The 12,412-nt window shown below is 37.8% G+C and overlaps 1 protein-coding gene across 1 annotated transcript; it reads left to right on the forward strand.

Moving 5' to 3' along the window:
* The first annotated feature begins 1,778 nt into the window (after positions 1 to 1,778).
* LOC129282406 (metallophosphoesterase domain-containing protein 1-like) lies at positions 1,779 to 11,268 on the forward strand. Its single transcript, XM_054918302.2, has 4 exons — positions 1,779 to 2,022; positions 4,698 to 4,806; positions 6,110 to 6,225; positions 7,454 to 11,268. Exons 1-4 carry the CDS (start codon positions 1,794 to 1,796, stop codon positions 7,705 to 7,707), a joined length of 708 nt encoding a protein of 235 aa, XP_054774277.2. The 5' UTR covers positions 1,779 to 1,793; the 3' UTR covers positions 7,708 to 11,268.
* Positions 11,269 to 12,412: the final 1,144 nt, after the last annotated feature.

Raw genomic sequence — 12,412 nt, forward strand, 5'->3', positions numbered from 1 at the left:
ACATAATATAATATAACACTATAATGAACAACAATTTCTTCTTTCTCCACTACGTTTCTCTTCCTTTTTCCCTCTTTTTCTCCTTTTCCCCCTTTTTTTTTTTTTTTTTTTTGCCAGCCGATTGGGGGGGCACGTGCCCCCCCCATGCCCCCCCGTAGTTACGCCACTGTGTAATATGATAATGTATCTTTAAAGGAGAATGAAACCCTTGAATCCAGCTGAATCCATATCAAAGAGAAAAATCAAAGAAACATATTGTTGAAAGTTTGAGGAAAATTGAATGAATAATAAGAAAGTTATGAGCATTTGAATATTGAGATCACTTATGCCATGTAGATCCTCCCATTGGCAATGCGACCAAGATCTGTGATGTCACACACGAACAACTCCCTCATTACTTTAGTACTTATTTCACTTATATTCTCACTTTTATAGAGTCTATCACAGGGTGAGGTGTTCTCTTTATGAGAGGACAAGTACAGAGGTTTCACAACATTATATCATTGATGAATGGTTTGTCATATGTTTAGAATGAGCAAAAAGAGATATTTTGGGGTATATTTTCAGTGTCCAAAAGGGGAGAGTTGTTCATCTGTGACATCATAGATCTTGGTCGCATTGCCAATGGGAGGATCTCCATAGCATTAGTGATCTCGACATTCAAATGCTCATAACTCTTCTATTGCTAGTCCTATTTTACTCAAACTTTTGTTGATCTTATTCTTTGATTTGTCTGCTTTCACAAAAGCTAACTTGCTCCAAGAGTTTCATTCTCCTTTAATATTCTCTACTCTAGTGGCACACTTCTAACAGCTGAGAGCTTTTTTCCAGAGGATACAAATTTCAAATCCCAGCTTTAGCTAGAGCTCCTGCTCAATGCAAAGGCCTTGATATAATTTGTTCATTATTAACAGCTTTTATTTTCAGTGCTTTGAACAGGTTTTTTTCTTCTTTTTTGTTGAATAATGATTCACAGTCAGCCCTTTATTTGCTGATGAGCTGAAGGTGTTCTTAAGAAATTAATTATTAAACCTCTTTTTCAAGGTACAGTATTTATTTCAATCCCATCAGATGGATGTTGAATGGAAATCCAAGGAAAGGGATTTTACCTAATTGTAAATTCATGAGTAGTCTACCTTTAAGCATTCAGCGATCGTTCTCTAGCAAGTGATCAATCGATGTCTCTTTAATATGTGAGGACATTTGCTGTATAAACCTGTGCCTGCTGGCCCTTTAAACACTACATGTAGAGGTACAGTGCTTTTGGAAGGGTTCCATGTAAATCGTTTTTTGTCTTTAATCCTCAAATTGGCAAAATCATATATTTTGTAAAAAAAATAGGCAAGTCCACCTCAGCGAAAAAGTTTATTTGAATGGAAAGAGTAAATTTTTATCAAACTAGCATAATGCCCAAAATTTTATCAAAAATCAGATGCAAAAGTTATGATGGTTTAAAGTTTCGGTATGCAAATGAGATAATCAATGTATTATATGACAGTATATTATATGACAAAATAGTAATGCCAGTCCAACCTCAGACAAATAAGTCCAGCTAAACAGTATACTTACTCAAAGCCTGGTATATTATAATATGCATTCATATAGCGCCATCTATCTAGAAATAATCTATTCCGAGGTGCAGTGTTTACTAATATTATTACCCTTGTTTTAGCTCAAGCTGCCTTTCAGCGCTCAGTGCATTCAAGGAATTAATCCTGCCGGGCACCCATTTACCTCACCTTGGTTGAGTGCAGCACAATGTGGATAAATTTCTTGCTGAAGGAAATTACGCCATGGCTGGGATTCGAACCCACGACCCTCTGTTTCAAAGTCAGAAGACTAATCCACTGGGCTACAACGATCCACATTATTATTATTATATATTTTTATATTATCCTACAGGTACACTACCTCATCGCCACAAGATCGTCATCGCAGGTAACCATGAACTTACCTTTGATCAACAGCTCATGTCAGAAAGGAATAGCCATGTCTTCATGAGCTTTGCCTCAGCGTTTGAAGGTAACCCTGTCACACTCTTGCAAGTTTGCACTTTAAAAGGGGGGAAGTTCACCCTGATGAAAAGTTATTAAAAAATGCCAGAAAAAATTATAAAAAGATATTGGTGAAGATTTGAGGAAAATCCATGAAAGATTAAGAAAGTAATTCAAATTTTAAGTTTTTGATTTGTGACGTCATATACGAGTACATGTAGCTGTCCCAAATGTTATATGATGTAGAATGTATGAATTCCATTTTTTTTTTTATACATGTAGTTCATGAAAATTAAAATTTTCTTCTGTCAAGAGCCGGTATGAAATTCTCTGTCTGTTGATATATAGCACTTGAAGGTACAATAAAAACAATTTTCTTTTTTTTTTTGAAAATGACATTTTATTGATTTTTGTATTAAATTCATGATAACATGGGAAGCTGCTCGAATATGACATCATAAATTTAAAAATTGAAATTCTAATAAAAACTTTTTACATTTTGATGAATTTTCCCCAAACATGTACATCTTTAATAAAGGGATGCTCCAGGCTGAAAATATTCATGCTTGCATAAATAGAGCACAATATACAGTCGAGAGTAAAGTGCTGAAAATTTGATCAAAATCAGATAACAAAGTTATTGAATTTCAAAGATTTGCATTATTCCAGTGAAACAGTTCTAGTCTTGTCTTCAAGAATATTCATTAAGTGGGCTGATGATGTCTATCCCCACTTGTTCTTTTGTATTTTATTATATGAAATTAGGTTTATTCAAAAAGATTTCTACCAAGAATTAAAACAATTGGTTTGACAAGTGATTACGTGCATTAGTTATTTACTGCCGCAACTTAATTTATCATAATGGAGACATATCATTTACACATGCATGAACAAAAATAGAACATTTATGATTTCATGTAATAACATAAGAAAAAGGAAAGTGGGGATGTGACATCATCAGCCCACCTAGTGAATATTCATGACGACGTGCATATAACTGTTTTCACAAAATTACGCTAAACTTTAACATTCAATAACTTCGTTATTTGTAATCCGATTTAGATGAAATTTCAGCATTTTGCTTTGTGAATTTTAATCTATTTATTTAGATATAAATATTCTCAGCCCGGAGCATCCCTTTAAGCTTGAGTAAATCCCCCAAAAGTACATGTCACCATTCCATTTTGGCTTCTACCATCATATTGGGCCCCCCAAAAAATTCTAGAAACATCGGGTCCAGCTTACCCAACTTTTTCTATATTTGACTGTAATTTTCGCAAATTAAGTAATTTGGACCTGACCTTTCGGAATTTAAGGGGGCCCTTTTCTCAACTGGTCGGGCATACTGGACCCGATGGTTCAGGAATGGAGGGAGCCCTTTACATGAAGGTCAGGTTAATCTATTTCCTGACCAGACACAATAACCTTGGTCCCGTAACACAAAGGTTAAGGGGCCATTCCACAGAGAGCAAGACCGCTGAAAGACCTTTCAAAGACCATGAATTTTGGTCGATCTTACAGAGGTCTCTCAATGAACCTACAATGGTCTTTGAGGTCTTATACGAGTCCTGACCAATCTTTCAGCGGTCTTCGTGGTCTTCATGGGCTCCAAAACTTTTTGAAACGGTTCAAAACAGTCTTACAACGGTCTTACAAGAAAAAGGTCTTTCAGTGGTCTTTCAGCGGTCTTTCAGCAGTCCTTCGATGAACTTTCAAAGGTCTTAATAGTCTTTCAATGATCTTTCGGCAGTCTCACAAGATTTTTGCGGAGATCACTGTAAGACTCCTGAGAGATCATTGAAAGACCATTGAAAGACCAGGCAAAGTCCATGGAAAGAATTCTGAAAGATCACTTGTTGCATAAAAGATCTCTGAAAGACCATTGAAAGATCTCTGTAAGACTACTCTAAGACCAGTAAGACAAGAAATATCCATCAGTCTTTCAGAGTTCTTTGAGGGGTCTTTCTGAGCCATTCCACAGAGATGACAAATTTCAGTGATCTTGAAGACCGCTGTAAGACCTCATCAATTTTAAGTCTTTCAGTGGTCTTTCAACGGTCTCCGTTCTGTGGAATGGGGGCCTTAGCGATTAATCGTACGATTGATTTTCACGATCAATTGTACATTGTAGTCAATGGAATCAACCGTAGAAAAATGTTCTACGATCATTGCTAAGCTTTGTGTTACGGGCCCCCGATGTGATGGCACAAGCCCCATTTAAAAATACTTAGTCTGTAGATTATATTAATGCATGTGCCCCGAAAAGATTGTACAGTACCTGGTGTGAAGGATTTGAAACTAAAAGTATTTTTTGTTCGATAAATTTACAGATTTTAATTTGATTTGGTGCCTTATCTAAATAGAAGATATAAATATATATTTTTTTGTTTATGTAAAACACCTTCTCGAGCATGGAATGGACCGAATAAATTTCAGTATATAATCTTGCAAAATAACCACACAGAAGATAACCAACATGGATAAGCACACATGGGACAATGTATTATTATTGCTTGGAAAAAGACCTGATATCTGGCTTGAAATGTCTCATTAATTTCACATTTTCTACCAGAACTATTTGACACATATTTTTCATATTACATGCAAACACATTTTATAGGATTCTCTTTTAAATGATTGTAAGATTGTAACAAGTGGAATTTGACTTTAATTTATATTTCAATATTATTTCTTTTGGCACAGGACTCAAGAAAAATGAATGGAAGGAAATTCGATCTCTACTTACAAACTGTACCTACTTAGAAGACTCTCAGACACATGTGATGGGATTCAAGATCTATGGATCACCATGGTAACTCACTCTTTTCTGATTTTCTCCTTTTTGTATTTTTGTTCTTTTCTATTCTTCCTATATGATTTATAGTTACAGCCCTCAAGCTCTTAATAATGTCTCTTCTTCTCTCTTTATTTGGTGAATTGTCTCCATTTCTGGCTGTCTATCTCTTTGTAAATGTAAGAGATTTTTAGCACTATCTTTCTGGCTTGCTTCCGTTTTGTTTCAGTTTTTTTTAAATCTCTATATCAAATTCATTGATTGTTCTAGTTTTACTCCCGGCCCTTAAATGTACACCCTTCCCCTGATCTACTTTCTTGTCTACTTTTTTATGAGATTATGAGGATTAAGGGGTGTCTATAATGATAGGCCCTAATAACAATAATAACGTCATATTTTACCCAGGGTAGCCACTTCAGTTCTAAAAACTGTTCTTCCAGCGGGCCCTGCTTAACTTGATTATATTATTATTACCCCAGCTTTAGCACGGCTACCTTGATCGGGCGCTCGAGCATTCGAGGAATTTCTTCCTACCGGGTACCCATTCACCGCACCTGGGTCGAGTGCAGCACAATGCGGGTTAATTTCTTGCTGAAGAAAATACGCCATGGCTTGGATTCGAACCCACATCCCTCCAATTGAAAGACAAGAGTCGTAACCACTAGACCACGACGCCCCCACATTGCTTTGGTTGCCCTGTTGATTTGCCTCATTACCCTCTAATTAGGTGGATCCACAATACGGTGCGCCATCTATCAATTGCAGTGGACTGGCGGAAATTCGCAATGCCTCATTGGAAAAAGTCTACATCTGTGGGGCGCGCTAGTATTCAAGTGCATGCATGCGTGCTATTTTTTCAGCGCTAGCCGACACGCTCGACTGTATTAAGCTGTTCATAAGGGTCCAGGAGGTGGGAGAGAAATTTGCCCCTGTATTTCTTTGCAAGATTTTGACCGTTTTTTTGTGAATTCTTGCCATATGGTTTTCATATTTGAAGCATCACAGTCATGTAAGAGTACACTAGCACTGTGCGCTGCCTGCACCTGATGTCGACCCTGAAGAAATTTTGCCCGTTCGCTGCAACCGATAGATGGCGTACCATATTGCAAATCCACTGAATTGGCTATGGATATTTTGCGTGCCATTCAAATTTTTTTATTTCAAATATTTGGGACATGGAAATAGTTCCTTTGACTTTCGTTTAGTTTATTGGTTTGTTGCTTCGCCAGGCACAGAAAAGCAATCAGCCTTTCTCAAACTGGTGATATCTTCTAGTTATTGTATTTTTTGTTCTTACTATCTTTTCTTTCTTTGTTTACAGGCAACCAGTGTTCTGCGATTGGGGTTTTAATTTACCCAGAGGCCAAGCCCTTCTAGATAAATGGAACAAGATTCCTGAGGATACTGACATTCTGATTACCCATGGGCCACCACTTGGTAAATTTATGTGTAGTATAACGATAATAATGCCCAGTATTTTTATTTATATGCCAATTGACTTTATTTTAGCAGGACAGCATTTTCTACCATTGCCCTGCACAAATTGTAATTGGTACATGAAACAAATATTGACTGCTCTTTTTTTCGAGCAGTGATCTTAAGAATTAAGTCCGACTATTTAAATAGTAGGCCTTATAGAAAGAGGTTTTAGTAATTCCCTCACGACCAGTCATGGTTTTTTTTTTTTAGAGTTCTGATTGAATTTTGCAGCCTTTGGTTTTGTAGCAGACAGTATGATACCACATTTCAGACCTGGGTCCCAATTCATAAAGAGTTACAACATACTGTTGTAACTTTGCCATTATGGCAACTACCATGGTACCCTTGATTTTGATTGGCTTCTGAGCCATGTTACCATGGTAGTTGCCGTAATGTCAAAGTTCCAACAGTTGTACCATAACTCTTTATGAAACAGGCCCCTGATTATTGTGTCTCTTGGGTTATTGAATCTACATGCACTGTTAGCACTAAGTATTGTGCAGTATAACTTATAACATCGCATGAACTTGATACAACTGAAGCAATTGCCATGTAAGTATTGAGCATTTTTAGATGAATGTAATAGCATGTGATGATGATATTAAGCTTTTATATGGAGCTTAAAGGTAAAAGAAAGTGACTGCAGCTAACAATTATTTCATGAGAAAGCTTTCAAAGTCAAGGTTTAATAATTACCACCATATTATCATATATTTAGATTGGTACATTGAAATCAACACATCTTTGTGAAATCATGAAATCTTAGCTGAAAACTGATAACTAACATAAAAAGGCAAATTTGGGCATATTGGTTGGAAAAATACTCAACATTTTATGGAATTCCATCCTTATTTTGCTCATTTCTCAGCAATTACACATTTTTTTCCAGACCCAATGGGCACATATCTTTTTATTTATACATACAAACACTTGGGTGGTCATTTTCTTGGATTCTGGTTGAACTCATTTGGAGATCGTTACCACAACTGGTATTTATCTTTAATACATCGGAACGACTTCTCTAAGATTTTTACAGAAATATCCTTACCCTAGTCATCGGATAATGCCATGACCATGTACACTGCCTGAGGAGTATTCTAACAAAAATTTCAAAAAAATATATTGTCAGAAATACTGGTATCTTATATGCATTGAAAACTATCTTTTCCTCCTTGTCCTCTTGTAGGTCATGGGGATCTAGCAAGCAACGGCTGTCGGGCGGGGTGTGTGGAGCTCTTGTCTACCGTCCAGCGACGTGTCCGCCCAAAATACCACGTCTTCGGCCACATCCACGAGGGCTACGGGGTCACGACAGATGGCCAAACGACGTTCGTCAATGCTGCAATATGTGATGTTCATTACCGTCCGTGCAATCCCCCCATAGTTTTCGATCTTCCAACGCCTCGGGTTCCGACGGTAGAAGCTGAAAGCTCAGTGTAACACGGAATGTTAAATATGTAATATGTTTTATTTATACCTCTATGAAAATGATAGCACTGCTCGGAAACTTGCGACTGGCTCAAGGAATGGTCTGGCCTGTATAACACAGAGCTTTAGTTATTGATTGTATAAGTTGATTTGTATTATTGATTGTACAGTATGACCTACACATGCAATCAATCATCATGATATTAATAATAATAATAATGCTAACATTTGTAGGACGCTTTATACGGGTGTTTCAAAGCGGACACTGAGGTGGGCTGACTAAAGTAAACAATGAATCCAGGAAAAAAAAAGTCATAAAACAATTTGCCTTATGGTTGGTCAATAATGCCTCATTAACGTGTGAGACAATTATCGTATGATGGCTTAGTCTTTGTTTTGTTTTTTGAGGGGGGGGGGGCATCCTAGGCGGCTACGGGCCACGATGTTTGCATTTACCGGTGTGTTGTTTACAGTCATGCAATTTTATGCATGAGGCAACTTAGAGGCCCAACATGGAGGGTTGTGGCGCAGTGGATTAGTCTTCTGACTTTGAAACTGAGGCTCGTGGGTTCAAATCCCAGCCATGGCGTATTTTCCTTGAGCAAGAAATGGATCCACATTGTGCTGCACTTAACCCAGGTGAGATGAATGGCTACCTGGCAGGAAGTTATTCCTTGAAATGCCTCCGCGCCGTGAAAGGCTGCTGGAGTTGTTGCTGCTGGGCTAAAGCCAGGGTAATAATATCCAAGTTCTTTGGAAGTTCATAGGGACATTATGTCATGATGTGATGTGCGCTACACAAGAACTGTGTTATCGCTAGTATTATTCTAAAATCAAAGCCATACGGAAGCCATGAACTTTTGGTTGATTACAGGATGTCTGTTTAATATATCACATTCTTTGATGATGGTATGGATGGATTTCTATACAGTCGAGATTGGTTGGATCAATCGTAACTCTTTGTAAGATGGGCCCAAGGCTTTATTGATCAACACCTACATGCACTGTAATGCTACCGTCACACCGACGAAACTGACTCCAAAACCGATCGTTGGTTTGTCGTTGAAACTAACATCAAAGCTTCTATTGATTTGGAGCCATCGGTTTTGTTTGTATGACTGCGGTATAACTCGAAATGTACGTTTACTAGTCATAGATGTAGGAGACAGCTGTGCAATATACTGAATGAATGTACTCGTTCTTTTATAATGATGGATGTGTGGGAAGTTACCAGGGATGTGTATCCGAGGCTGGCACTTCCGAATCACGAGGCTAGTGAAAAATCATTCTCCTGTAGACTTTGTACAGGTGGCTCGGCCCGAGACCTAGGCTGGGAAAGTGTGGCCGAGAGGCCGGCCTTGACTTCATTATTGGAAGCTAATTCATGTGTTCACTCTTATTGATGGTTTCACAAAGGCAAATGTGTTTATTGATCCATCTTGTGTGCTATAAAAGGCTGTCGGGCTAAATAACTCTGCCCGCTTTGTTCGACCAGTGTCACATGCAGCAGACTGCCACGTTAGAATCCAGTCACATTCTATTCACAATACACACAGCGTGCATTAAGTCTATTGTTCATACACACATACACGCTAGTGATGTGTGCATCGCATTGTACTGTGTACACGCAAAGCTTTTTCTTTACAGTTAACCAATCAAAAGCTATTGTGAGCTGAATATCTTTAGGTTTCACCTTGAAATAAATGTGGCGCACGAGTGATTCTGTTCGTAGCGGGCAAAGAGTTAAACAAATGCCAGGGTAAAACTTTATCCAGATGCCTGTGTTAGGGCATGGAGACGTTACGTGGTAATGTGATGTGCTGTACAAGGCAGGATATTGTGACTATTATGGATGGATACAAAGAGCAAAGTTTGCGGGAGAAGATTCCCCATTTCTGATATCTCTTGTTCTAAATTATTCTCAGGGGTTGAGGTTTCAGCTTTGAAGATGAATTCAGATTTTTAGTCGTTAATTTGGAACTTTCTGGTGAATTTCCTCTGTTCGAAACTACATGTATCAGTGCTTTTGCAATATCAGGGTTTTTCAGTTCTATTTATTTGTAGTCACTCATTGTGCTGTAAATTGTATTGCCCATTTTGAGCACTAATCAAAGTCATTTGAAAAGCCATAGCTTTAACTTTGTTGGCTATAAAAACTATAATTTTCTTCGTGCTTTCTTTTTTTAAAATCAAAATGAATATTTCTTAAGTGTAGATACGAGTATTGTGCAATACGTCTATGCCTGATGTCTTAATTGAAGAGTTTAAAAAGTGTTATTTTTGGGTGTGGCTCTATGCACGCAATACTAGGTGCGCGCCTGCACGGTTACAAAATTACCGCACATTTAATTAGCAAAGATTAATTCATCAAGCTCATGAATAACCTGAAATCAGAAGGAATGACACGGAAACGGCATTATTGTTCCAAATAATTTCCTGAATTAGACATTATACAGCTGTATAGGCAATAATAGTAATATTGACTGGCTCCTCTTTCAGGAACAACAAATATATTGCCCTTAAAAAGAACCATGTTCCCTGGTGTAAAGACTTGGGCCAATATGATTCTTTTGCCAGTCAATATTATATAATTATGCATCTTTGATTGAAATGAACATACATGTATTCAGTGTCATGTGGTGTATTACAAATATATCTTCTCACACTTCAAATCTGTTTGGAAATAGCTTAGGGTCATTATGGTCTAGTGGTTCTGACTTGCCTTTTCAAGCAGTAGGTCGTGGGTTCAATGACCAGCCATGATGTTTTTTTTTCAGCAAGAAATTCATCCAAACTGTGCTGCACTTGACCCAGGTGAGGTGAATGGGTACTCCAGCAGGATTTATTTTTTGAACGCTGTATAGCCTATATGGCGGCTCAGCTTCAGCAGGGATAATGATCTAATACCAATTATCAACGCAGTAGAGTATATGATGTTCTAAGTTTGCTATGTGGATATATTAGTTTTATTTATCTATTTCTTCAGCAAGAAATTCTTCACAACTGGCAACATTCAACCTACCTAAGAAGAATGAGAATTTTTTTTTTAAAATGGGTCCTGGACTGAAAGATAGCCTTCATGTGCATTGAGAAGGTGCCATTTGTATTTTAAAAGACAAATTACTCTATTTGGTGTTGGATCAAATGGATAGGGATTCAAAGCTTTGGATGTGGCCCACTTGTGAAGGCCAAGCCAATTGAAGAACGATGCATACATTTATCTGCCTTTTTAGGTACATGTACATTGCTCAGCTCATGAACAGACATCTAGACATTCACAGACCGAGCAATCAATTTGAAAATTTGGACATTGTCAGAATTAATTCTCCTGGATGTATTTCATCAATGTTTGATGTCTGTCTGGCTGTGAGATCTTACAACCGTCCTTGGTGTTGATTGGCTGAGAAGCACTGATATCCGACTGTTACTATGGTAACTGTTGGATGACAATTTGTCAACATTGACCACTTTCATGATGTCGAATGCCGAATGACAACAAAGAATGGCAGAGAGCAAAGAAAGATGAAAAATCCATATTTTATTGTTCGAAATGGACATAAAATGAAATGCTCCAAAAATTTGCTTTGCCCGATTGATCGTGGGTCGGAGGCCGCTGTGCAGCGCCAGATCAACAAGGCTCTATCCCTTTAATCGTTGACGGCCGAACAGGGTAGCAGCAACTCCCATCTTTTAACGATTTTTGGTCTAGCGCGGCCGGGGTTTGAACTGTTTGATAGATTTAAACACTGCGGAAACCTCAGGGCCCAGTCTTACAAAGAGTCGTGATTGATCCGATTTATCTCAACTGAATGGAAATCCATCAATGTCCTGATTTTTTTCTACAGGAACTTTGCACAAAGTTGTAAACAAAGAGAAGCACACTAAATTTTCAAGAAAACAAAGAATGTAAGAATATTCAGCATATCTTGAAAATATTGTGAACAAAACATGCAATTTAGATGTTGATGTTGCTGGCTTTCCATAGTTGTGGTTGATCTGGTGGGTGTTTCAGGAAAGATGTCAGCGCTGACTATTTTAGTGAAATCCTTGCTTTTGATTGGCTGAGAACCACTGGCCTCTGACTGTTACTATGGTTACTGTCGGAGAAAGAAACTTGCTAGTGCTGACAACTTTCATGAAACAATTCCCTGCAATCGCAATTGTTCGTAAGACGGGGGCCCTGATGTCATCTGAAATAAGCCCATTATCGAGACTCTGCCAGAGAGGTTTTGATATAAGACCACCTTGATCTCATCTTGTTTTCCTGTCAATGCCCACAATTGCAGTGTTGCCTATTGTGGCAATTGCTTGACTTGACCAGTGTTCTAGCCAGACCCATTTTAGTGGTTGTCAATATTTACGGCATTATAAAGTTTTTTTTCAGGTCGAGTTTAAGTCTTAAATCCAAAAGTGAAGGAACATCAATATAATAACAATCTGACATGAGCAAAAGTTTGAAAATAAACTAATATTTACCATATATAAGAATTTTTAATGTAAATTATGCAACTAAAGCATGATTAAAGATGGAAATGAATGCAAGTGCAATTCCTCTTTGCAAGGAGTTAGTTTTGAAACACTTTTCATTTGAAATCAGTAGTGGGCAGAAGCAGTTTTTTTCATGATGAGTGGTGGTCAGAAATCTTCTGTGCCGGTTGGGCCCGACTGCCGTCCACTGTAGCTATAACACTGGACTTGACCTGATGAAGATATTTTG

This window comes from Lytechinus pictus, chromosome 19, assembly GCF_037042905.1.
Source record: "Lytechinus pictus isolate F3 Inbred chromosome 19, Lp3.0, whole genome shotgun sequence".
Lineage (NCBI taxonomy): Eukaryota > Metazoa > Echinodermata > Echinoidea > Temnopleuroida > Toxopneustidae > Lytechinus > Lytechinus pictus.